This window comes from Heloderma suspectum, chromosome 5 (genome assembly GCF_057233095.1).
Source record: "Heloderma suspectum isolate Gila_16-S chromosome 5, 16-S_ref, whole genome shotgun sequence".
In the NCBI taxonomy this organism is placed as follows: Eukaryota; Metazoa; Chordata; class Lepidosauria; order Squamata; family Helodermatidae; genus Heloderma; species Heloderma suspectum.
Genome location: NC_139462.1, coordinates 209,659,646 through 209,687,381, shown reverse-complemented (window position 1 = coordinate 209,687,381; position 27,736 = coordinate 209,659,646). Strand labels below are relative to the sequence as shown.

The following is a 27,736-nucleotide window of genomic DNA, read 5'->3' as shown; positions in this document are numbered from 1 at the left end:
AGGACACTCAGCTGTGGATGTGTCTGGTGGTGAAAAGAAAATCCGATGCTGTAAAGAACAATACTGTTTAGGAACCTGGAATGTTAGATCAATGAATCAAGGTAAGCTGGAGGTGGTCAAACATGAGATGGCAAGATTGAACATTGACATCTTGGGAATCAGCGAACTAAAATGGACAGGCATGGGCGAATTTAATTCAGGTGACCATCATATCTACTATTGTGGGCAAGAATCCCTTAGAAGAAATGGAGTAGCAGTCATAGTCAACAAAAGGGTGGGAAAAGCAGTACTGGGGTACAATCTCAAAAATGATAGAATGATCTCAGTACGAATCCAAGGCAAACCATTCAAAATCACAGTAATTCAAGTCTATGCCTCAACCACTGAGGCCGAAGAAGCTGAGGTTGATCGGTTCTATGAAGACCTCCAACACCTTCTAGAACTAACACCAAAAAAAGATGTCCTCTTCATCATAGGGGACTGGAATGCTAAAGCAGGAAGTCAAGAAATCACCGGGATAACAGGCAGGCATGGCCTTGGTGTACAAAATGAAGCAGGACAAAAGCTAATAGAGTTTTGCCAAGAGAACACGCTGATCATAGCAAACACTCTTTTCCAACAGCACAAGAGGCGACTCTACACATGGACATCACCAGATGGTCAATATCGAAATCAGATTGATTATGTCCTTTGCAGCCAAAGATGGAGAAGCTCCATACAGTCAGTAAAAACAAGACCTGGAGCTGACTGTGGCTCAGATCATGAGCTGCTTCTTGCAAAATTTCGGCTGAAATTGAAGAACGTAGGGAAAACCACTAAACCATTCCGGTATGACCTAAATCATATCCCTTATGAATATACGGTGGAGGTGAGGAATAGATTTCAGGGATTAGACCTGATAGACAGAGTGCTTGAGGAACTATGGACAGAGGTCCATAACATTGTTCAGGAGGCAGCAACTCAATCCATCCCAAAGAAAAAGAAATGCAAGAAAGCCAAGTGGCTGTCTGATGAGGCTTTACAAGTAGCTGAGGAAAGAAGGGAAGCGAAAAGCAAGGGAGAAAGGGGAAGATATACCCAACTGACTGCAGATTTCCAGAGAATAGCAAGGAGAGAAAAGAAGGCCTTCTTAAATAGCAATGCAAAGAAATCGAGGAAAACAATAGAATGGGAAAGACTAGAGATCTCTTCAAGAAAATTGGAGATCTCAAGGGAACGTTTTGTGTAAAGACAGGCATGATAAAGGACAAAGAAGACAGGGACCTAACAGAAGCAGATGAGATTAAGAAGAGGTGGCAAGAATACACAGAAGAACTATAGAGGAAAGATCTGAATGTCCCTGATAGCCATGATAATGTGGTCACTGAACTTGAGCCAGGCATCCTAGAGAGTGAAGTCAAGTGGGCCTTAGGAAGCATTACTAGCAACAAAGCTAGCGGAGATGACAGTATTCCAGCTGAGCTATTTAAAATCCTACAAGATGATGCTGTTAAAGTGCTGCACTCAATATGCCAACAAATTTGGAACACTCAACAATGGCCACAAGACTGGAAAAGGTCAGTTTACATTCCAATTCCAAAGAAGGGCAACGATAAAGAGTGTTCAAACTACCGTACAATTGCGCTTATTTCACATGCCAGCAAGGTGATGCTCAAAATCCTTCAGCAGTATGCAAACCGAGAACTACCAGAAGTACAAGCTGGGTTTCGAAGAGGCAGAGGAACTAGAGATCAAATCGCCAACATTCGCTGCATCATGGAGAAAGCAAGAGAATTCCAGAAAAACATCTATTTCTGCTTCATTGACTACGCTAAAGCCTTTGATTGTGTGGATCACAACAAACTATAGCAAATTCTGAAAGAGATGGGGGTGTCTCCTGAGAAACCTGTATGAGGGCCAAGAAGCAACAGTAAGAACCGGACATGGAACAACCGATTGGTTCAAAATTGGGAAAGGAGTATCAGGCTGCATATTGTTGCCCTGCTTATTTAACTTATATGCAGAGTACATCATGAGAAACGCCTGGTTGGATGAATCACAGGTCGGAATTAAGATTGCCAGGAGAATTATCAACAACCTCATATACGCAGATGATACCACCCCAATGGCAGAAAACGAAGAGGATCTAAAGAGCCTCTTGTTGAAGGTGAAAGTAGAGAGTGCAAAAGCTGGTTTGAAACTCAACATTAAAAAAACTAAGATCATGGCATCTGGCCCTATCACTTCCTGGCATATGGAAGGGGAAGAAATGGAAGCAGTGACAGATTTTATTTTCTTAGGCTCCAAGATCACCGCAGATGGTGACTGTAGCCATGAAATTAAAAGACGCTTGCTCCTTGGGAGAAAAGCTATGGCAAACCTAGACAGCATAGTAAGAAGCAGAGACATCACCTTGCCGACAAAGGTCCGTCTAATCAAAGCTATGGTTTTCCCAGTAGTAATGTATGGCTGTGAGAGCTGGACTATAAGGAAGGCTGAGTGCCAAAGAAATGATGCTTTCGAATTGTGGTGCTGGAGAAGACTCTTACGAGTCCCCTGGACTGCAAGGAGGTCCAATCAGTCCATCCTAAAGGAAATCAACCCTGAGTGCTCATTGGAAGCACAGATACTGAAGCTGAAGCTCAAATATTTTGGCCTCCTAATGCGAAGAGAAAACTCTCTGGAAAAGACCCTGATGCTGGGAAAGATTGAAGGCAAAAGGAGAAGGGGACGGCAGAGGATGAGATGGCTAGATAGCATCACTGATGCAATGAATATGAACTTGAGCACACTCTGGGGGAGAGTGCAGGACAGGAAGGCCTGGCGTGCTATGGTCCATGGGGTCACGAAGAGCTGGACACAACTGAATGACTGAACAACAGCACACAGATTTCCCCATGCTTCTCTAGATTGAAGGTAGAAGTAAACATCACCAAAAACAATGGGGCTGAAAGCAGTATATAAATGTTTCCATAAATAAATACCCCCCGTCATCTCAGTATTTTAGTAATTTTATGTTTACACTTTATTATTTTAGTCCATACATTTTTATTTTTATTTTTATATCTGATTATCATTTTAGTCATATAGACATGTTTATTCATTTTATATTGCTGATTGTTTTTATTGGCATTTTATGTGTATTTTTGTGCTATTCTTATGTTTTTTACAATGCCTAGATAAATTTATTTATAAAGCATTTAATTAATCAAATAAATAAATAAATAAAATCTTGTATCGCTTACCTCATGTCCTCATGCCAGTATGGTGCGGATTTCCCTGACCAGACATGTAATGGCCAATTATACAGAAGAGAGCTACAGAATCATACACTGCAATATGTTAGCTGTCCCAGTGTAAGTACCCGGCATGGTGGGGCAAACGTTGAGGCTCACGGACACTGGAGGGCCCACTAAAGCTGAACCCCCCCTTAAAAAAAATTCTTTTAAAAATTAAAAATTCACCCATGCTTCATGAAGCAAAGCATTTGCACTCACCACTGCTATCTTTATTACCCCAGAATACTCTGGGCCCCAACATGGTGTATGTTGGGACCCAAAGGCATTCTGGGGTAATCAAGATGGTGGCAGCTAGTGCAGCAGCTCTGCTGAGCACTTCTCTGCTTTGTCTGCCCCATCCCTAGCCTAGTAAATCTATGCAAGAACAGGCTGCAGGTTGTGGCGAAGGGCGTCTGCTCAGTCCTGCACCCAGCAGAGAAGCGGCAAGCAAAACATCTGTAACAGCAACTGCTGCTATTTCATTTCCTGGGGGGCCTCCACCATGGGTGGCTCTGGAGGAAGGGCCCAGAGCACAGCTTGTCCAGGGGCCCTCAAACCTGACACTGGCCGTGGATGTTAGGACATGATGTTACGGAGGGGGCAGAGAGAACTAAAAGGAGGGCTACCATTTTTGGCAAGTATTTCTAGCCAACCTTTAATAGACAACATGGCTGCCATTTATCGTACATGACAGCTTCTGGAAAAAAAGCTATCATCACTCAAGCCCAAACATTACAGATTGAAAAATCTAACAGCAAATGAATCTCCCTCTCCTGATTACATCAAGAAGCACTCTAAAGCAAACACTGTTAATTTCCACGGGAGGTAAAAACCCAGACTAATAAATGATGTTCAGCTCCACTGATCAACGAATGCAAGGAGGATGTCTGTGTTTTATTTTTAAAGTGTGCAGCCTGAAAGAATTAAATATAAATCAACCACAACTTTGGGGAATAAATATAATCAGCAAGAGCTTTAGCAAAGGCAAGCTTCTCCTATTAAACTAACTTGATGAAGAATTATTCCAAAAAGTGTCTGATAAGCAATTCTCCCCAGTTTTTAAAATAAGGCATAATTTACAAAGTGCCTGTGTAGTCCAATGAAAAAGGTATGTTGCACTTAGTTTCAAATCCTTGCTTGGCCTTTAACAAAGTGGTGTGCCCTCAAACAAAAAAGTCTCTCAGCCTATGACAGAGCGGCTTACATTACAGGTTTGTAGTGAGCGTTCCTGAGGGACAAAGAACACATTACACTAAATGTGTGGTCGCATTTAACATGTCTCGAGTTGTTGTGGAGGCATCAGGATCAAAACCATGGCACACAGAGGAAGTGTTGGGACGATCACAGAGGAAACAAAGCCGCGTGTGTGCCCATTGTTTACATAATTATCCGTGCTGCAGTGCAGGTTGGCATGTCATTTGAAGCTGGCGTGCAGCTCTGGCGTACAGGGGTAGCTTCATACCCACCCTTGCTGTGCCGCATCCCAGTTTCAGACAACACGCCGTGGTTAATTATGTAAACAGTGGGTGCACAGGGGTGGGGGGAGAAGCCATGATGGCTTCTCCCCACACCCCCCGTGATTGTCCGAACCCAGATAACGATTTAACTTGTCATACCATGGCCCTGATGAAAATCCAACCCCTTGGTTTGGGAGGACAGCTGGTAAAAACAAACATTCACCACAGTGCCATTCCTCATCCCTGCTCCCTCAGTAGTATTTAACAAGCCAATCAAGAAAAAATACATGATAAATGCAGTCATGCACAATATGATGTCTGGTCCTGAAAAGCACTCTATATACAAAAAAAAATGCACAATAAAAGTAAGTACTGACTAGTACTTTTAAGGACAACATTGAAACTTACATGCCATCAAACTTTCACATACACATAACAGACTGTACTAAAAAGTTGATTTACTATTTTGGTATATGAGAAGACCATTCTTTGTGAATTTTCTTAGTTCTTTGCAGAACTCTGTAATACAGTTTTATTTTATGCTATATAACAGCACAATAATTTAACATAGTGAGATCATATTCTACAGACTTTTCAAAAGATTTGTATCATCTTAGATGAGAAATCTGTGTTACAATATATCAATTACAAAACACTTAACTAGTTGATTGTGTCTGTATAATGGACACAGATGAATTGCAGATAAACACTAAGGATTCGAAGTAAAAACTAAATAAAAAAATAATCTAGCAGCCTAAACTCAGTGATTCATTCACTTTGAAACCTCACTCGAATTCAGAATCAGCAGCACATAGGCACAAAGATGGTCTTGGAAAATGGGATTTAAATGTTTACATTTGAATTGTATCAAGCCCATTGTAAACTTTAGTGTTTTGCATTGCTGATGAACAACTTTTTTTTTTTAAGGGAGAGATTGTTTTTGCTGATCAAAAGGAAGCAAGATCATTCTCCATTCTCAAATTCTTTTGCTAATGTCCTAAATATTAAAATAAATCATGCAAAGACTCCCATCCCCAACAGCTGAATTGGAACTTATTCATAAATAAACATGTATAGGATTAATGATTTTCCATGATTAATTTCCATTCTTCAGTGTGGTTGACAAAACAACCTGAGCCGATGACATCTTGATTTTATGCATTTGTGTTAGACAACTTGCCCTATAAATGCCAAGGTAAAACTGACACACCAAAATTCTTTGCTAACGAAAAGCAGTGACTTAATTGCTACCAGAAAAGGTCTTACAATCAGGCCAGAGATGTATTAGAAAGTGTACATTTAGCAGCTTTATCTTTAACTGTCCATCAATAGTCCTTCCTCCAACAATAAAATAAAACTGATTACTTACCATCTGTTTGAGATTTGCTGAGGAATATTGTGCTGGCCCGTGGGTGATCTGAAGGGTTGAACTCCATGTTCAGATCTTGAAAAAAAAAGAGGAAAAGAGGTAATGTTGTGGATTGCTTAGGGTCAGCAGCAGATTTTATGTTTCATTGTCCAACCACACATTAATCCATTTTGACGTAACTAACTGTACGGCCCTAACTCTGGATTCTACCCTCTTCTCCCACAGTCTATTCTTTTTAAAGAGAGTCTTCTAGGATATTATTTTTAAGTGGGTTTTGTAGATGCATGAATCACTTCTGCTTCTGCATAAATACAGATAACATAATGTGCAAATCATTGATACAAGGACATCAGCTATTGTCAGTTCAACAGAGTTCATTTTAGGCAAGATTCAGGCAAGATTCCGTATGGTGAGCCAGTGTAGAGATATAATTAAGAGTACTGGACTTCGAGGAGGGAGCCCTGGGTTCAAAATCCAACTCAGCCAGAAAGGTCATTGGGTGACCTTGGGAGAGAGTTGTGATCTTTGAGACTAACCTGTAATGGAAGGTTTTGGGGAGGTTACAAAAAGGAGGGGGAGGGGGAAATCACACCTACTGTCCTGAACCCCTGCAGAATACAAATGTACTATTATAGCCTTGTAAATGTCATTTATGGCCTAATAACGTGTGGTAAGTAAAAACTGCTTCTCGAGAACCAGCTGAAAATTCTCTATAAAAGCCACTTTTAAAATTTAATTCTAGGCCTTAAATGACTAACACAGACATGTTTAGGCAGCTAGGCTACTTGTTTTTTAAAGTGTGATAGCACATTTTGTGGACTTATTTGTAAGGGAATACTACTCTGCTATTAATACAAAAGCAAGCAACCATGAAAAACCTTCAGAGAGGGGAAGGAAGGCAGGGCAAAAAACAGATTTGGGGCTTTTCTACACAAGGCATTTATTGTGTGCTCACTGTTGTTTGCAGGATCTTTAGATGACATCGTGACCCTCCAGTTTCAGTTCTATGTCTAACCAGCACTTTCAGTGAGTTTTTTAGAGCAGGGAAAATGTGGCATTTAATTGTGGAAGTGAAAGAAAGGATGATTTCCTCTTGTGTATTTGTGCTATTCTGCTATACCACAGTGCCACCTAAAGGTTATGTCATAGAAAAGCAGGAAAGGAAATGCTCCTCATATAGTGCCTGGATCGCAATTCTGCAACAAAAACTGAAAGTAGATTCAGCAGAATAGCAGCCTCGTATAGAAAAGCTCTTTCCCTCCTTTTATTTTCTTTCTCCACCCTGGATCCCCATTTCTGAGCTCTAGGGTCAGCCACTGGAGTCCCTCAGCTTGAAGTGGGAAGTGACCAGCCCAAACACAAGAGCTGCAATGAGACTCCCTGGCTCAGTTCCATAGGAGTGATTCTCCAGGCAAGCCACTGCAATTGCCCATCTGCTCAAGCAGTCATGCAACCTCCTGGAGCAGGGGGCTGTAGTGAGTGTTCCCAGGCTGGTTCCTTGAGACATGTAGGTGGAGGATGGAGAAGAAGAGTAAAAAGGAGAAAGAACTCTGTTTTGTCCTTCTTGTTCCTCTCACACTTTAAAAGGTTCCCAGGGGTGGGGTGGGGGGATATGGCTCAGAGAAGACATGCCAGAGGGAAGTATGAGAGGATTTCTCTTCTCAATTTTCTCGCGCTTTGGCTCCAGGCTGATGGGAAGCAAATAATCTTGTTCATAAATTGTCTGGAGTTATGAGTAAGCAGTGAGGCGACTAGGTTTGCTGATGACACAACACTATTTAGGGTGGTTAGAACGAAAAGGGACAACAAAGAGCTCCAAAACAATATTTCCAAACTGGAGGAACAGGCATTAAAATGGCAAAGGCCTTTTTCAATGTAAGCAAATGAAAAGTGATGCACATAGGGGCAAAAAATCCTAACTTCACAAATACACCGATAGGGTCTGAACTGGCAGTGACTGACTGGGAAAAGGATCTTAGGGTTGTGGTGCAAATAGGCAAATTCACCTTGCAGACCATTATGGAAGGAACTGAAAATAAAACTGCTGGGCACAATTCTGCTCTCTGCACCTTAAAAACAATATTGTAGAGGTGGAAAAGATGCAGAAAAGGGCAACCAAAATGATCAAAGGACTGGAGCAACTCCCAGATGAGGAAAGGTTACAACATTAGGAAAAAGGCAAGTAAGGGGGGATATGATAGAAGTATATACAATCATGTATGTTGTGGAGAAAATGGATACTGGAACCTGGGGTCATCCATTGAAGCTGAATGGTGGGAGATTCAGGACAGATAAAAAGATATTTCTTCACACAGCGCATAGTCAAATGATGGAATGCACTTCCACAAGATGTAGTGATAAACCATCAGTTTATATGGCTTTAAAGGGGGATTACACAAATTCATGGAGCACAAGGCTATCAATGCCTACTAGTCATGATGGCTATACCCCAGTATCAGAGGCAGTTGCTGGCAAACACAAGCGGGAGGGTCCTGTTGCACTTATATCCTGCTGGTGGGCTTCCCGTAGCCATCTGGTTGGCCACTGTGTGAACAGAATGCTAGACTAGATTGGCCTGACCCACCACAGTTCTTCTGATGCTCTTATGTCAGGCTGCTTGCTTTACTTCAGTCTAACTCCCAGCCCGAGTTTCCTGAGAACCTGTGCTGTGCTCTTTGTTGCCAAATGGAGACAGCACACAAGATACCTCTTCGCCTCACCTGTTTCGGAGGACGTGCAGAGGGTCACCCCAAATGCAGGATTTTCCTGCAGAACATGGGAGTCCCCCATGCTGCAGGGGCCCACTCCTGCCCTCTACTTGTTTTGTGGCTCAGCATGTTCACATATGACATACCCACTTCACTAATGGGGGTGGGGGGTGATTATTATTCCTCAGTTCAACAAAACCTGCAATAAGGGGGAAGGAGTTTGTGGGCAGGCAGAGGTAAGTGAAGTAATTATCTTATTTGCATTACCTGCTTAAAAATAACAGCCAAATCCATCAAAGCAGGATAGAGTGTATTTGCCAAAAATGGGATGAAAAGCTTGTTAGAGCTTGAACACATGAAGCTGATAATTGCACATTTTTATTAGTATCTCCTTCCCACTACCACAATATTGCTAAGGGCAGAACGCAGAACACAGTCCCCCTGCTCAGTATCATACAAGAGTTAAAATGCTGTAGCTAATTATGTGGCACTGTGTGGCTATTAGCTGGATGGTTATTATTCAATGAGATTGCTAAAGATGATAGCTCCTTTTGAGTGCAAAAAGAGGTTAACACACTTAACCTAGCCTCTGTGGGCAAGTGATATTTTCCCTTCCAAGTCACAGGAAGGGAAACAGGACAGGCCATTTCCACTTACATCAACTTTATTTGTATGAAGTGTGCATGCACGCACGCACGCACCCACACACCATGCTTCCAGATGGACAGCTCCTAGTACTACCAATCGAAAGGAATTATGCAGCTATTCCATCTTTTCCTCCATAACAGGTTTGTTTGTTGTTGTTGTTTTAGGACAGAATGAAGACAGAAGAAGTGGTAGAGAAATATGGGAGGGTTGTATGTGAAGGACAAAGCCATTGGATCCCTCCATAAAATTCCATGAATGAGGTAGGGCAGCAACTGCACAGTAAAAGCCTTATCTGGAAGCACCAACAGACAGAGAGAGAGAGAGAGAGAGAGAGAGAGAGAGAGAGAGGAGGGTGATCTGCAACAGCACATTTCCAATCTAGTTATATAACACTAAGTTCATAAAGCCTCTTTGTGGCTTTCCAGCTATCTTCCACCAGCCCACTGCTGTGGACCACTACAATGGAGAAACCACCCCCTTCCCACTGAGAACAACAAAAAAAGCTGTTTGCCTCATTTTCTATGCTGACAAAGCAAACCTCTGATTTTCCCCAAGATCCCCTTCCCAGACAACATTAAGGACCAATCTAATGTGACCTCCACCTCCCCTTATGTTATTTTTGACTGGTGCTACCATCGCTAACAGCCCAGGCACATCTTCAGTTAAATTTGCGTCACCAAGGACAACTCTGGTTTCACTGACTCCAGACTGTGGCAGCAGAAAGCAGCTGCTGGCTGGCCAGTCAATCGTTCCTGTTTGGATCTCCTCAGCTGTGCCTTCCTGCGTTCTGTATTCCTGAACTCACTATTTTGTTTCATTGTTTGCCATTTGCAGGCGGTAAAGGGCATGCTCAGTGTGTTGCTGTCAGATCACATCCTTTACTTTACTAATACTTTACAGCTGTCTCAAATAAGCATACAGATGCTTACAGTCTTCTATAGACCTCCCTGGACTGTACTACTTCAGAGGGGGGAAGAGGAGGCTGCACATTTGAATTCTTCCCCATGTAAAAAGCTCTCCACATAAATGTCTAGCCTACAAAGGAGGAGGATTTTAACCCAGCCATCTCCTTGACAAGTCCATGTAGCCTTCCAGGGGCAATTGGAGATGAATTAAAAATGTAGGAGTCTCCACCTTGGACAAGACTGAAAGCGCAATTTACTCACTAGCTGCTTTTCTAAAGCAGGGAGTACAGAGCTTCTTTCACCCCAAGGGCTGAATTCCATTTTGGAAGGTAAAAGGAGGCAGGGGGCCCCAAAACCAAAAATTTCCAGCATATTTTAGCTTAAAGCACTTCCTGCCAGTAAATAGGCCTTAAGAGAGACATTTTAACCTGCTACAATGGGGTGGGGTGGGGGAACTGCACAAAATCCAGGAAACCACCAACCAATCAGTGGCTGAGGGATGGCAGTGTAGCCTTCTGGGGACCCTGGAGGGCTCAATTTGAACCTCTATAGGACTCAATTTGACCCCTAGGCCTAAGGTTCTCAACCCCTGCTCTAAAGCTACAGAGCCTCTTCACACAGTACATTTTTCACTCCTACACCTAAAAACCCATAGAAGTGTGAATTTCATACATCATTGTTTCCAAACCCAGGCATCCTATGGTCATCAGGGAGCCAGGATTGGCCACAATTCCCTACTGAATATAAGAAAATGGGCATCAGATGTGTGGCCCATTAGGATGATTCATTAACAGGACTGTCAAATGATGGTGATAGGGCAGGGAAGCCAGCCTGGCCTGCTCTTTTGCCTTTCACAGCCACTTGATTTGCAGAAATCACCAGGGGAAATTTTCCACCACATGGAGATGAGCATAAACATTTGCTCACAACTGCACAGCTGTTAAAAGGTGCAGGAACAAAGACAGGTAGAAAAAAGCTGGCATCCTCTATCCTCATGATGTAAACAGCAGTAAAGCAGTTTCTAAGATGAACTTATATAATTTAGGCACACAAATCAAACTGCCAGGTGTTTCCTTAAGTTCATGCCTAAGGCCAAAACAGGAACCATTCATCTTGTATGGACAAAGTTGGCATGAGTTTATGCCTATTAAACATGTACTGCTTTTAGGGAAATGCATTCAGCAGAGCTTGGTGACCAATGCATATAACAGCCAGGTCACAGGACACATTTGGGAACTACACAGCCCAGTTCTATAATCTGGCTCCCAGAGACAAGAAGGGGAGAAATTGTCTCTTGATGATACATTAGTAAGGAAACTTCTTATGTATGGCTCCAAGTTTGGCAAATTCATCACTTCCGAGCAACCCAAAAGTCATAAGGTTTTAAAAAACAAACACCAGTAATAAATATAATTATGCAAGAAAGGCCAAAAAAAGAAAAAAGGAAGGTATCCTGGCATCATTTAAAAAAGAAATTCTTTAAACTCATTAGCACACAGGAAGGAGACCATCACAAAAGAATGAAGGCCAGGTATCCTAGCAACTAGCTGCTTCTAAGGAATTCTCAAAGCTTTCCTTGGTGTGCAACAGGAAACATAAGTGTTTGTTGACTCGCTTTATTAAAAATGTGATAGGAACGAGCTTCAAGAAGGGACAAGGATACACACATTCACTTCTGGGGGGAAATTAAGAACTCATTTTCTTATAGTTTCTGCTTAGCCACATTCACATTCTTGGCTTGTACTAGACTCCCGTAATAAATGCAGCACTTTAAATTAAAAAAAAAAAGAGTACCATTTCAAGTTTCAGTGGCAGAGCAAGGTTCTGTTATGGATCAGGACTATGAACTGTTGTCCTGAGAAGAAGAAGCTCCTGGGTTAACTGTTCTGGGAGAGGACTCAGTTATAGAAAATTATCATGAGGCTTCCACCTCCTCAGGACCCAGTTCTTCAATAAGACTTCAGGGACCTGCCCCTCTGTGTCCAGAGGACGTTGCATTGCCATCCTTGGAATCTGAGGGCTCCAGGCCTCTTCTGATGACAGACCAGGGGGGTGTCTCCACCAGTGATTTACTCTGAGCCGGCTGTGTGTTGAGGTTGTTAGCGATACATGTTGTAGTGGCCATCCAGCAGCAACACTGGAGTTTATCAAGGAAAAACTAGATTTCCTGAGACTGCTTAAAGTCCAATTCTTTTCCTTAAGTCAGGTTCTCCTTGGTATAGTTGCTGTGTACCCCAACTCCTGCATTTAGCTTGGGTATGCTAGCCCTGCCCAGGGATGTGCCTTTCACTGTGACCCCTGTCAATGGGTGTTTCCTGTCTCCCATCCTGTATTTCCCAGTACAAGCCAATTAGTGTCTACTTGGAAGTAACTCCCATTGTGCTCAGTGATGCTTTTCCTCCAAATGCGCACATCGGAAGCAACTATTTCACCCCTCTGTTAAAGTGATCCAGCGCACCAACGGGTTAGGAGGCTTGGGGCTGGTTGCGAGACTTCTCTCCCTAACGTGCACATCAGAAGCAACTATTTCGCACCTTCGTTAGGGAGAAACGGGGGGAGAGCCAAGACGGGGGGAAGCCTTTCTTATTGTTTGAGCAGCCCCTGCCACTCAGATGATGTTCCCTCCAACCCCCCTGAAACGAAGCGACTTAGAATGGTGCAATGCACACTCTCGTGGGGCCCTGCCCGGACAAAAAATGGCTCCTAGAAAAATGTGGGTAAGCCACTCCTCCCTTCTCCTTCTGTTGTCGTGGAGACACAGCCCAGCCCTCTTCAAGAGAAAAGGCTTTAGGGCCAAACTTAAAGGCTCAGGTAATCATACATAGTGGAGGTGGAACTATGCGCAGTGGAGGCTGGTGGCTCCGATTTCAGTGGGGCTGTCAATCCATTCTGGGTTTCAGTCAGAACCAGCCAGAACTCTAAAGGAGCTATCCAAGGTACTGAACCAAAATAGGTTCAGCACCTTAGATACCTCCTTTAGAGTTCTGGCTGGTTCTGACTGAAACCCAGAATGGACTCACAGTCCCACCAAAATTAGAGCCACCAGCCTCTACTGGCAATATGTGATAGTTTTCTTTATGCTTGTATAAGCATGTGCAGCCCCAATTTGGATCAGGACCATGGTGCTCCAGGAAGGGGAGAGAGTTAAACTTCCCCCCACCCATTTTTCCCCAAATCCTCAAATCTATCTAAACATGCATAGGATTGCCCCTTAAATTGTCTTATAACATCATGAAAACAGTGAGCAAGATAGAGGAACAGAACGTCTTCATGTCTAATTTCAGCTACTTAATTGTGAAACTCCTTTGGAATAAGGACTCAAGTACAAATGAAGAAGAAAAATGAAAAGGGTTGATTTGCAAAAGTATACTCAATTGAAGGAAAGCACAATGAGAAACAGGTGTTTGCCTATTCTTTTGGTGCTCCAGTAAAAAGGAAGGAAGTTAATTCTCCCAGGGAAAAATGTCAGGCCAACCAGTCCAAGCCATCAGGGATGAACCTGTCAGTGCTATTGCATTATAGTCTCAAGGATATAGTCTGCTCCTGAAAACATTCACATGTCAAACGGCCATGAAATGTGCTTGTGGAAAAATACAAGGCAAGGATTTTGTAACCAAAAGAAACAAACAAACATCATCCCTGCATATGTATTAGGCAAGTCTACAAAATAGGAGGGAACCATTTTTATGGTTGTGGAATATGTGACAATCCAAAGAAGACAAAATTACCAGGGCGGTTAATTCCACCCTCTAACAGAAGGACGGGAAAATCATTTCATGTTATTCCTGCAGAACACAAAGTCTTGATTCAGTGACACCATTAAATTACTGGACATAAATCTTGCTGTTCAGTGTTGCCCTCTATTATTAAAAGAGAACTCTTTACCGTTATTTCATTCATAATTTCCTTCATTTCTTATAGATGTTGAAAGTATAAGTTAAACATGCTCAAGCACAGGCACAGAAGCACATAGAAAAAACAACAACCCAGAAGAAGGCGAGCGAAAGCATTTCTTGCTTGAAACAGCAATCAGCGTTGCATTATGGTTGTGTTTGGAGTGTAATTAAGGAACTGGAGCTGCAGTTTTACCCCAAATTCTCTGCTAAAATAAGCCTCATTGTCAGAGCTGTGTGTACACTACTATTATACTACACAGTCACAGAATTTGTTATTTGGGTAAAGAATTCTGTATCCTCAGCTGATTTTTTTAAAGCAAATTTCAGACCTTAAAACTGCTAAAATAGAACCTTTTGTCCCTTCTCATAACTAGCAGAGAAAGAATAAAGAGCCTTTGCTGAAAGTAGTCAGAAGTAGCAATTGAGGCTCCACAGAATTAAGTGTCACGTGGCCCTTCCATATGGTATAGAGCTCCAAACCTGTGCTTCTCACAAAGTGTGCACTACACAGGAAGCTGAAGGCAATCCTAGCTCTCTAGGAAGTGCACCTGTTTATTGATTCATATTTAAGATGTAAGTCTAAAAACATAATGGCCTGGCTTGCACTTAACACTAACCCACAGAATAGGTTGTTGAATTCTAGGTTGTCATCATGCGTGAACATGGCTGTGCTAAGAAGCCATAGTTTGTTAGCCACAAACAACACAGAAAGAGAACCCAAGGTTTGTTGTTGTGACCTCTGGGCTCTTTAAACCTTGGGTTATTGTTACATGCAAACCAAGAACTGTGGGTTGTTTCACCAGGCTACAGATGCAGCAGGCAAGAGCGGTCAAAAAAACCAGCCACCGTACAAGTTAATACTATAGTGCTGCAAAGATATTTGGGATACAGATTGGGAGCGGGCAAAGGAGGAGGGAAATGAACAACCAGGGATTGAGAAAACAAGCCATTGTTTGTTTAATTGTCTGCCAGACAAACCCTGGGTAGGGCAACAAATCCTGGATTAAATAAACCATGGTTAGTGTTATGTGCAAACCAGGCAATGGCCTGGTTTGCATGTTACGACAAACCAGAGTATGGGTTGAGCCTGGGTTGTCGTTGAATTGTAAGTTGTCGTTACATGTGAACTCTGCACAATAATTCAACTATGGATTGTTAACCACAAATAACCGAGAGTTCATAATCCAAAAAACAAACCATAGATTCTCTTCCTGGGTTGTTTGTTGATAACAACCCATAATAAACTATAGCACGGTGTTCGCACGTAACAACAACCCACAATTCAATGACAACCCATACTCAATCCATACTCTGGGTTGTCCTTACATGAGAACCAGGTCAGTGTGTGAAGCGGCCACACACTCCATTCAAATAGTAAATACATGTTATGTTTTTTTCCCAAACTTCTTCATGTACTAACAGTGCAATCCTATACATGTCTACTCAGAGGTAAGTCCCACTGAGTTCAATGAGGTTTATTCAAAGAGAAATCACAGCCTAACTTTTCAGACAGGAATATCATTCTTTGGTTAACACACACACACCCTCCATCTTATATGTGTCCCTTGCTTTGTTTTATTTAAATGCCCATTCAGTTCATCTTCATTTTGCAATACGTTAGGAAGGCTCTAGTATGCATTTTCTTGACTAACAGAAGCTCATTAAGTCCATATGTGAAAATTATATCATGTAACTGAGTCTTAATTTTACTCCTTTTGTCTGTGGGACTGGGGATGGGGGAGTGCATTTTATAATGAACCTGACCCATTTATTATGCCTAGTCACAGACACAAGGAGAAAACAAACCTTGTTCAGATCACTTTGAACTCTTCGAACAGAAAATAATTAGAAGCTACTGGCACAGCTGAATCTGTGATGTCAAGGATAACGCAGCTGCTTCTTTAATATGCAAAATTATAATTTCCAATCTTTTCTGGAGAATTCAAAAAATAGTGCTTAGTAAATTATGTTTCGTAAGGGACAATACCATCCCTTCTGTTTCCTTCCCCACCCCTTCCAAAATACATTCACATGACAACAAGGAGAAAACTACCAGGCTAGCAACTGACAGTATTTTAAAAGTTTTCCAAAACCATTACCATCTAGAGGAACTAAACGAAGACATGGGAGAATCTGTACTAAAGGAAGCCCCTTTCTTGACAAACAATATCTAAATAATTATTAATATACTTTCATGTCAAGTATATAGTACAACTGCCAGCTAGAAAGTGAATAGGAATTGAAGTTTTCTCAGTATTCTTACTGCACACATTTCCACAGAATATGTAATTAGTAGATATATGTGGCATGCAGTTATACGCACACACACACATACACACACACACAGCAGGCACCTTCCCAGAATGCTTTTTAAGTGTACACTTAAAAATGTACCATGTGAATGCAAGAAACATGTGTTTATAAACATATGCATCATATAGGTACACCACTCTAGGAAGGGCATTCCACAATTTCGGGTCACCTCAGAAAAACCTCGTTCATGAGTAGCCACCCACCAAACTACACTACATGGGGGCAATTGGTGCAGGACCTCAGATGATAATCTCTGCGCAGAAGCAGGAACATATGGAAAGAGGTGGTTCTGCAGATACTGTGGTTCCAAGCCTTAAAGGGCTTTAGAGGTTAATACCGTTAATACCTTGAATTAGGCCCTGAAACAAGCTGGGAGCCAGTGAAGATGGTATAGTACTGGTGCAATATGGGCATAATGTCCAGTTCCAATCAGTACACTAGTTGCCATATTTTGTACTAACTGAAGCTTCCAGCGCATCTTCAACTGCAGCCCCACATATAACACATTGCAATGATGTAACTAGGAGGTTACGAGGGCATGGAGGCCAGGCTGTCTCAATGCTGGTTGGGTCATAGCTGATGTACCAGCCTAAGCTGGTAAAAGGCGCTCTGTGCCACAGAAGACACTGGTGCCTCTAGTGACAAAGCTGAATCTACAAGCTCCCCAAGCTATAAATTTGATCCTTTGGGGGAGTGCAAACTCATCTAGAACAAGTTGAAAACCATTTACCCAGACAGATGAACAATCTACCAGTAGTATCTCCATGTTGTCTGGACTGGGTTTCAGTTTATTGGCTCTCACCAAGTCCATTACTATGGCCAGGCACTGATCAAACATTTCCAGTGCCTCACCTGGATCTGATGAAAAAGAGATAGAGATGTGTATCAACAGCATACTAATGACACTGCACTCTAAATCTCTGAATGACCTCACTCAGCTGTTTCATGTAGATGTTGAATAGCACGGGGGACTAGACTGAGCCTTGCGGGACCCCAAAGCATAAATGGAATGAGGCTCAGCAGAAATTCCCCAGCACTACCTTCTGGAAATGGCCATCCAAGTATGAGTGGACCCACCACAAAGCCATACCACCCATGCTCAACTCAAAAGCCGCTGAGAGGTCCTGGAGAATCAACAGGGTGATCAAGGCAGTTTCCATGCCAAAACCAGGCCTAAACCCCAACTGAATGGATCTAGAAAATCCATTTCATTCAAGAATGTCTGGATCTCATCAGCCATCACCAGTCTCCCCAATAGTACAAGACTGCTGAGTTCTGGGGCTAGATCAATAGCTTCCTGTTCACCCAACCCTGACCATTAGCAGTCTAGCACTATAGTGCAACTGCCCATAGCATTGACTGCTATGGTTCATGACCAGACAAGCAGGCAGCTGATCATATGTCCCCAAACCTGAGCAATACAGTGTGGGATAGGGCAGTATTTTTCTCTTGCTCCCTATGCTATTTGGGAGAGTTTGGGGAGGGAACTGGAATCAAAGGATGCTTGCCTCATGGTTCACACACCCCAACCCTATTTTCCCCTGTTCCCAGTCCAGAATATTTTACGCTGTTAATGGCTCTGCTCCCTTTGCAGCTGGAGAAAAGGGGGGTAGGGATTATATGGGATTGAAAGAATCACTATTCCGCTGATCCTAATAGATCCGACTAGGTCCTTTAGCTTCAAAGGGATCAGAGATCTTAAAAGATTAAAGTGGACTTGAAAAGGGGGAATTATAAATTTTACAGGCCTGAGCAGCTCAATTCGTCCTCCTGTTCTTCAACTAACACTCAATTGCTCTCAGTATTTTGTGGTTTCTATGGGACAGTCACCATGTTCAGTCCTCGAGAGGAAGTTTTTGGAGTTTCTTTCAACACTGGTGAGAGATGTTCTTGGCAGCTTGTTCTAGTCAGTCTAGTTGTTGCAGAACTATGAACTTTTGAACAGTCTTCAAAGGCAGCACCACATGCAATGCATTGTGGTAATCTAATCTAAAAAATGGTACCAGGTCACGCACAACATTGTGTGTGTATTCCCTACCTTTTGCCAGTAACAACTAGTTTATATGGAACAGGGCCAGGGAAATGCCTATCATAATGTCAAGACAAGGGGTAAGTTGTACTAGAATCTCTAGAGGGGGAGGAACCCAACATAGGTCTGCCATTTTCCATGGCAGTCCCATGTTTATTGTAATACTTTTCTTCTACCATAAAAAAAAAGTAGTCATTGTCAAGTATTGATAGAGTTCAGTGGACAAAAATGATTCTGGCAAACTGACAGAGATGAGTATAGATATTCTTATATTAAGCAGCTCTCTTTCGAGTACATTTCTACCCATTTCACGTCTGTTTTTGTCAGTGTAATGTTTTAACACCATTAGCTAAATGTGAATGGTTTTCATCACATTTAGCTGACAATATACCTTCATACCTAACAGGCAAGAAGTGCTGTCAACTACTTGCCTAATAAATATGCTGAAAAGGTGGCAATGTAATCCTTGGAATAGCAAAAAAAAAAAAAAAAAAAAGGGAGGAAAGCATATGATTGCAGCAACTGAAAATGATGACAGAAACTGGCATTAAAAAAAAAATAGTACCCAGGGTTTTGTCCCCTTTATTTTTCTGAAACCACTCTCTGTATTTTTCAAGCAAATATTCTATCCTAATTAAGTTGGGTGGGGGTCATTTAAATGGAGACACTAATAGTGTTTCAAAAGGAAAACATTTTGAATAGAAACCACTTTTTATTTCTGGCTTTTTATTTTTATGCTAATGTATATGGCAAATTCAAGACTGGAATTAACGTGGAATGTTTCATCTTGATAACAGAACGTATGAATCTCTTAAGACCTATGCAGGCATTTGCCAGCACATGGGTAGGGCTAAAGTGGGTAGGTGGTTGTAGATGCATACATACGCCCCACCCGCCCCCAACATCCCCACGCATTGAGCGCACAGTTCTGAAGAAGGCCTTGTAAGCACTTTCAGCACACGAAGATCTTTCAGGCAGCCAAGGGGTGGGGACATTTGGGGGTGGGATCTGCATACATACCCACACCGAGCCTACGCATGTGCAGGTGAACACCTGCATAGCCTTTAGCCACACACTGAACAGTTCCTCATCACATTGCATTATGGGCTACATTCCTTTGAACACACACACACACACACAAAATGGTACTGTGGCATAGTTTGCCTTCCTGAACCTGTACTTCTTAGTTTTAGTAAAGAGGGCCAGTCCAAGACATTTTGCTGCCTGGGGCGAAGAACAAGATGGCGCCTTCTCCCATTTCATGTACAAAAGCTGACTAGACTGTTTCTTCAACACTGGCGATGGAACAGCATCCTCCATTGAACCTGAAGGCAGCAGGCTAGCTAAGGGAGCATAAGGCACACCGTGAGGCACTCAGCTCTTTTTCCTCCATCTCCCAGTCTGAGGCACCTGCTTCACTGTGCCTAACAGTAGGTCTGGCCCTGTCAGTAAAGTACAGTGTACCTTCAATGCCCACACCCATGAACCTGCCCAGTGGACTTCAGGGCCAAAGTCCAGGGCTCTACAGCACAGAGGGCCCCCAAATTACCACCCAGAGACTAGTAGGTGATAGAGGCAGTGGCAAACAGGCAACTGGGCCAGCATGGCATGCTAGGGCCCACCAAGGCTGACTGTTCACTACAGCATCCTTTCTTCTTTTTAAAAAATACTCAGGGGATGGGTGGGCTGGCATGTCCATGGTTGCAGATGTTTATTTTATTTTTACTTTAAAATATATTAGCCTTTTTCTACAACACAATGGTGCTTATTTCCAAATACCTTCTTACATCAGGACAGCAGAAGAAAACTCCGATTTTATTCCTGTAGTCATAGTGCTATGATCTGAGTGAGTTTAAAATGTAAAATTGCATACGCTCAGAGTATTTCTCTCTCTTTTTTAATCAGGGTTGGCAAACAGTTTTTGTCCTTGTTGTGCTCTGATGAATCAGGAATGTAGAAGCACTAGTAAAGCATGAATGGTGGTGGGGGAGAAAAGACATTTTAGTTGAGTGTTTCACAACTGAAGCTGTCCGAATAGCATCGGGGGGGGGGGGAGCACGAAGTCCAGGGTCTAAAATTACCTAGCTGCACCACTGAACCTGCCTGCCCATTTGGCAGACAGAAGCAGGTGTGGCAACATGCACAGAGTCTGGGGATCTGCAGACTGCTGGATGCATGCAAGTGAGGCCCATGACGGCCTTGGCTTCCTAGCAATGGTTGGGCATATTGACTTGCACAGCATAAGAGCAGTACATGCTCCGTGTATGTGGACGCAACTGGGTTGTTCCAATATTTATAACTCCTAAAAATCATGTATTACTAAATTAAACAAGAAATAGTAGGTAATGTACTGTCTCATTTATTTCCAGGCACAATTCAAGGTGCTCGTTTTAGCCACTCGAACCCTGCACAGCTTGGGTCTGGGGTACTTTGAAGGACTGTCTTCTCCCACATGAACTTGCCTGAAAATTAAAATCTGTGAGATTCAGAGGCAGCTGAAGAAAATGCCTATTCAGTGGTGGTACCTCATTTGCAGAATGCTCTCCACGGGGAGACTAACCTGGCACCATCATTATTAACTATTAATTATCTGGTTATGGGTGCAAATCCTATGCATGTTTAGAAAGAAGTCCTACAACTCCCAGCATTCCTTACAAAAAAAGTCCTACAGCTTCCAACCAAGAATTGTAGGACTTCTTTCTAAGCATGCACAGGACTGTGTCCTAAAACATTTTAATCCACGATTTTATCTGCTATTAGTGTCTGTGTGGGGGTGGAGGGGTAAGTTTGTTTTGCTTTGCTGATTTACCCTGCTTCTTCTATTATTTTTTGGTGTCTAAGTTTTTTTGTTTAAAATGTTGTTTTATTGTTGCCCTCTGTGAATCTTAAATAAATTCGAAAGCAAACTACGAACGGAAAGATGTGAATTCAACAAGGAAATGCCATTTTCAGTGTCATGTTTCTTGTAACACTTAATTCTGCTTTAAGTTGCTTAAATAAATCAGGAAACCTGTTTAATTTTCGCTTTACAAATCTGAAGAAAGCAAAGCAGGATGGGGGAATGATCACAGGAATTTTTATTTTAGCCAATGATAATTTCCTGTCACATACAGAATAGCTCTATTCAGTTTATAGTACTTGTGTAAGATTTATTGAATAAAGAACGTTAAAGTGTTGATTGCTCTCTTCTCAGAATTACAACTGAGTTGATCTTAGTATTATTCTAACCATGATTTTTTTTAAAGAAAACTGCAAGAAAAAATCAGACTGTGTGAAGGGCCCTTTCAATCTCACTGAAGCTGTGATATTACCAAAGCTCCTAGCAATTTGTTACCCCAACCCTGAATTATTCCTTCAGGAAAAAAATCCATAAATTAGCTATACCCTAGAAACAGGCTAAGGTGCTACGGATCCAAGAATCAGCATGTATTTTTAACATCTGCGTGAATTATTCATGATCACAGAACTGGTGAAACCAAATCCAGAGGACTGTAATTTACAAGAGCTGCCTTGCTGCAAGGAAGTTCTTTATAGCTCTGTCGTAGAATATTTTTCCTTGAAGATTTTTAAATTTTGCTTTAAATTTTAAATTTAAAGGAATTTTAAATTCCTTGAGCAAATGCAAATATTGAAATGTCTGCCTAAGAAAACACAGTGCAAGTCTTTCCATATCTATGCAACCCAGATTCATCTAGTTCTTTTTTCATTTTATCTTTATCTGCACCCTTCGGGGGGAGGGGCTGTCAAAAAGAACCTTAGACAAGTCATTTACCTGGATCAGACACAATGCTAAACCACACTTTGCATTACAGGAACAAGCCTGCTTGAGCTTTGGGTTTGCATGCTCCCCCATTCCCTGTCCTCCTCTAGTGTGGCCATTGTAAGCATCCATTTTCTGGTTGAAACAAACCACAATTAGCCACTGTCTCTGAACTGGGCAGAAATGTGGTTAGTTTAAACTATGCCTTATTGAAACAAGCCAAGATCATATGGCTGGCCATAGTTGTGAGAATCATATATAGAAGTTTAGCAACTTCCTGAGAGCTAGTTTGTTGTGAGATATCTTAAGTCTTCCTAAGGTCAAGACACTTGTATGGGCTTGGTGCAGCTGTGCTATTAAATAATAGCCAAGCATGGTATGTGAGACAGGTTATTTTATAGTACAGACAGGGTTACATAAAGAATGGAGAAAAATTGTCCTAAGGGAAATAACAAGCATGCTAACCCTGATTACCTGTACTTAAAACCATTACCCACTTTTTGTATCCCAACCACAATCTTGAATCAAAGTCATTCTGAGCAGCATGGAAACTACTTCCTCCAGTGCATTGCACACCACTTGCCCATATCTGAATGAATTCTTGGACCAATCATGTATGCCTTTTGAACTTAGAGGAGAAAGATTATTCAATCAGATCAGTCACTGGAGGCCTTTAGGCCAACTCTAGACCACCTGGCCCCTTCCCCAAGGGCCACCCTAGGGGCATGCAATAAGAGGTAACTATGGCAACTTGCAGAAGGGGCACATTAGAGGCTGAAGTTCTGGCTTCCATCATCAATCCTTTCTAAAGAAGCCCTCCAGGAAAAGTTGTTGCTGACCAAGGCTCTGTAGTAAGGACCATTTGGAAGACGTAGGGCTTCTTCACACAGAGCTTTTATCCTGCTATTGAGATGGCTCTGTCACGGAACTTTGCAGGCTCTTTAGATGATGCCATTACCCTCCAGGGTGTCTCCTGCCATTTTCCCCAGCCCATCCCATGTTTTCTCCAAACACAAGTGGTATTTTTCCAGCCCATGGAACAGGAGCACCATGACCTCCCCGTGAAATTCTCCAATAGTGGAAGAAACCGGCTGTGGGTGTTTGTTTTCAGTTGTTGGGGGCGCAGTCAGGATGATGAAGGCATTGAGAAGGGGCTGCAGGGCGTGTTGTACTTGGGAGATCCTGAGCAGGGTTGCACAGAAGGAGACCAAGCAGATTTGACAGGCTAGAGGGCTTGTGCTCTCTCCCTTCCTTGCAAGGAGGGGAGGGCACACGGTTTGAGGGTGAGTCCTGCCTCTGCTCAAGTCTTGCTGAGGAAGGAAAGATCTGCGTCCAACCCTCCCCCGCCAGCCATTTTCCCCTTTGCTTCAAGGTGACCCCCCCCCCCGCCAAACTGCCCAAATCCTGGTCACTGCACCACCCGCTTAGCAACAGCAGCATCAGATGCCACGAAAGAAGTGCATTGCTCTCTCAAACCATAGTGTCTGCTATGTAAATGCTTGAGCACATTTCTCGATTGGAGGGAGAAGAGGGTAAAATGCCTCCCTGCAATGAAGGGAGACACATCTGATCCCCCACCCCACCAAGCTCAGAATCAACATCCTCTGTTGATTCAGAGTACCCCATTAAGTTCAATTAGGCTTGCTCCCAAGTAAGTGTGCTGAGGGTTGCAGACTTAGCTCTGGATGAGAAACATGTTTTGAAAAGAGCGGAAGGTGAAATGAGGCCTTTTGAGACTTTACCTGCAGTCCATCTCTCCTTTGCTTCAGCCACTTTGTCAGCAAACTGGAGATTTAATTTTTGTGAACCGCCCAAACAGCTTTGGCTATTGGGCGGTATAGAAATGAAATGAAATGAAATGAATAAATAAATAAATTTATTAAAGGGTCTGCCCTTTGGCCTGCAGATGGGCATTTCTCGTTTGCTCTGTGGCCTGCCTGCTGTGATCCTTGAGCCATAACACTGGAAGATGGAGCCATAACGCTGTGGAAGAGATACTGGGTTGCAGTTACCCATAAATTAAAATAAGAGGGGCAACTTCAAGAAGTTTGAGTAATATGGCCTGAGAAATATACTCCCATAGTTTACTGTACAGAAATCAAAGGAAGGAAATGGAAGATCTGCTTTACGTGTTCTTAAGAAATAGAACTCCTGTTCACAACGTCACCTCCTGTCTGCTTACAGATTTTGGAAACTGCTATCCACTGCAATCCTGCAGTTTCTCCCATTCCGACACCAGAATGACTGGCATAAAAGGGGCTGAGGTTGAACTATTGTTCACCAGTAGTATACCACTGCTGGGATTTTATTGTTCTTCTCGATCAGTGTCTGATTTTGGTAAGAATAGCCCAAAGTCACCAGCATAGAGAATAGCAGGATTGTTGATTACTGACATATATTCAGTGGGGCTTGTTACTTTGAGATTTTTTTCTGCTGTAACTCAAAACAAAAAGGTGAGCAAAGAGGAGGTGGGATCTTTCACCATAAAATACCTTTCCTTCAGAGGGAGAAAGAGTGAGTATGCATGTGTGTATGTGTGCCCTACTTACTGGTAGGTAAAGAGTGGAAATTTCCATTACTTATTAGAAAAGGATATTCCTTATCCATTTGAGTTTATTGAACTAAGTGAAAAGCTTGAATAAGCTGAGGAATCAGTTCCTGTCTACGACTAAGAACATATATAGGTAGCCTGACTCAGGGTAAATTCAAACATTACACCATTCAAGCAGAAGCAACTAAAATTAATCTGCCCAGTGGCACCACACAAGGGGGTTAGGATGCAATCCTATTCACATTTACCTGAGAGTACAATCCATTAAACTCAATGAGGCTTACTTTTGAGTAGACATAGGGTTCTACTGTTTCAAATTCACATACCAGGTGAATGGCTCAGACTATATGGAAAATAAAATAGCTTGTCTAGGTTTCAAGAAAATGTGTTTTGAAGATAACATTTCAGAACTTCACAGTGAGGATGTGCTGTCAGATACATCTGGAGAAGTTCACATGATTCACCCACTCACTAGTGATATGTTTGCAAAACTGTCTAACATGGGGGAAAATAACATGCAGTTTTATTATGCTTATGCGAGAGACTCTCAACAGGATGGTCTTATGACACAACCACAAGAAAATAAATGGGGATGAAAATACATTAGAACATGATGGTGAAAAAAGATTAAGAAAAGGGAAACAATGGATTGTATGATGAACCCCAGTCATCTGTCTACTAATCTGTATAAATAGCAACATAAGAGAGTTAGTGCTATTAATGTGTACAGTTATCTACTAGGAAACCGGCAGTCAAATTGTCCAAATTACACCTCACTGAATAGCTTTAACATCTTGTTTTCTCTTGTACTGGTTACAGATGTGTGCTAAAATTATAAACCATACTGGAGCATCCTATCCAATTGCAATGGTTTGCTTAACAGGTTATCATAGTTGTTCAGGAAGAAAGCAGTTAGCCTAGAGATGGTTTAAAATCCAAAAGATTATGCCATTGTGGAACTTGGTTTTCAGACGATGTCCTGATTAATCTGTACTATCTAACAGCAAAGAGGTGTTTTCTAAGTGGTATGAAGTGTGCACAGTTTGGGTGTTATTCCGTTAGGCAGTGCACACCCCCCCACATATACACACAAATCCTTTCATCAATTGAAGGAAAACTGCACCCTGTGCTAACACAGATTTATCTGTGTGTGTGTGTGTGTGTGTGTGTGTGTAGGGGGGTGCAGTGCCAGTCAGACTAAACAAAATGCAGCTTGCATTCATGGGGTCCACTCCTCTGGGCACATGCACTGGACCTGGGGTTGTACCCAGGGTTCAAAAGCTTGGGTTCAAACTTTAGAATGTTCAAAATGTGCAAATACGGTTTTCCCGTGTTTGTGCCTATGCTGCAGAAAATGTCCTGGGTTCAGTCAACACACTAACCCACAGTTCAACAACCACCCACACTTAACCACTGAGTGTGAGTTAGCATGTTGTGTGAACCCAGTCAGTCAGTTTAGACCCTGGAGATGTGGGGCCATGTGCTTTCTGCCAAGTCACGAGGAGCAAGGACTGTTGTGTTGTGCACCAGATGTGCCCTACAAATAGCTTGATCCAGAATGCACTTCTGCATTCTAGCCTTGACGTTACAGGCACATAGTGATAAATTCACCATTCTGCTTTATGTTCCTCTGCCATTTCCCTCTGATAATTAGGTTGCTAAAAGATATGCAGATACTGGAGCCACAAATACAAGTTTCTAACTTAAAAGTGATTGAACTGGCCCAGATTTTATACAAGCATACTATGAAAACCTAATCCTGGAAAGATAAAAGAAAGACTTAAGAATTAAATGACAAGAAATATTAAGTCTATTCTCAGTTCACAAGCACTCAGGAGACAGATCCGAATTTTTTCACACCAATCATTCTTTTAAAAAAATGTGTCGGCGGGTATTATAGTAAACAGCAACTTCAAATCTGGAGACTTCTCATTAAGGATGTAGGCAACTAGGAGTCCAAAGACTGCAAAGAAGAAAAGCAGGCACCAAAAGAAAAAACATTGAGGATTTTTTTTAAAACAGCTATAAAGCCCCACCCCCCACCCCAGCTGCACCAATATATTGTTTCCAATCCATTTTGAGATGTGTCTCATTATAAAGATAAATTCTTAAAAATCCTGAAGTACTATGAAGAGAAATTCTTCACTAGCTTCTAAAAATTTCTAAAGTGCTGCTCAGGACTAGCTGATTTCTAGCTCACTCAAGGTCCCAGGTAATCCTTTAGGAATTTTGATTTTCCCTTCATAACAAGACATCTTGAAATGTGTTGGGAACAATACGTTGGTACAGCACCAAAACACAGCCAGACATCAATGACAGGCAAGAGTACAGGCTGCAAAATATGGGTCCACTGGACATCGAAATGACAGGGATTTAGCCAGCTTTTAGGAAACAACTTTCACACCTATCCATTTGCACTTATATCTTCCTATGTATTGTTTGCAAGCTCCAGGGCCCACATACAGACTTCTATACCGAAAACATTTTAATTGGCATAGATACAGATAACTGCATCATGCACACGCCCTCAAAGTAGGCCGCAGTACACACCCAAGGTGATGCTATAACATCTCCAACTTTAAATACTTGCCAAAACCTTAAAAGCTGGAGCAGGGTTAAAATCCTCTGTGTCTCTGCCAGCAGCCCACTAACTTTTTATGCTGAACATGGAGGATGGGGATGCCAGAGGAAGGACCAAGAACTTTGCTCCTCTTCTGGCAACCAACTCACTTGCCTAGGTGAAATTCCAAGTCACCTATAATATGGCAACCAGGCAAGTAGTTAAAAATAAGGCTGCTAAAATGCACAGATTCAAGAAATGTGATCTGACCCAAAGTAAGTGA

General features: G+C 42.2%; 1 protein-coding gene and 1 pseudogene across 4 annotated transcripts in view; both read right to left on the bottom strand.

Moving 5' to 3' along the window:
* Positions 1-27,736, bottom strand: part of CCNY (cyclin Y) — a 157,250-nt gene that overhangs the window by 66,181 nt on the left and 63,333 nt on the right. For all 3 annotated transcript variants that reach the window (XM_084859225.1, XM_084859224.1, XM_084859223.1), the window contains one exon: positions 6,084-6,158. In XM_084859225.1, the coding sequence (XP_084715351.1) occupies positions 6,084-6,150 (67 nt within the window). In that variant the 5' untranslated portion in view covers positions 6,151-6,158. The remainder of the gene's footprint in view (positions 1-6,083; positions 6,159-27,736) is intronic.
* The window catches only part of LOC146345132 (protein CFDP2 pseudogene), a 28,990-nt pseudogene continuing 17,346 nt past the window's right edge, over positions 16,093-27,736 (bottom strand). Inside the window, exons 2-3 of the transcript XR_014792076.1 lie at positions 17,284-17,411; positions 16,093-16,173 (exon numbers count right to left, since the gene is read on the bottom strand). The product of XR_014792076.1 is annotated as a protein CFDP2 pseudogene (transcript). The remainder of the gene's footprint in view (positions 16,174-17,283; positions 17,412-27,736) is intronic.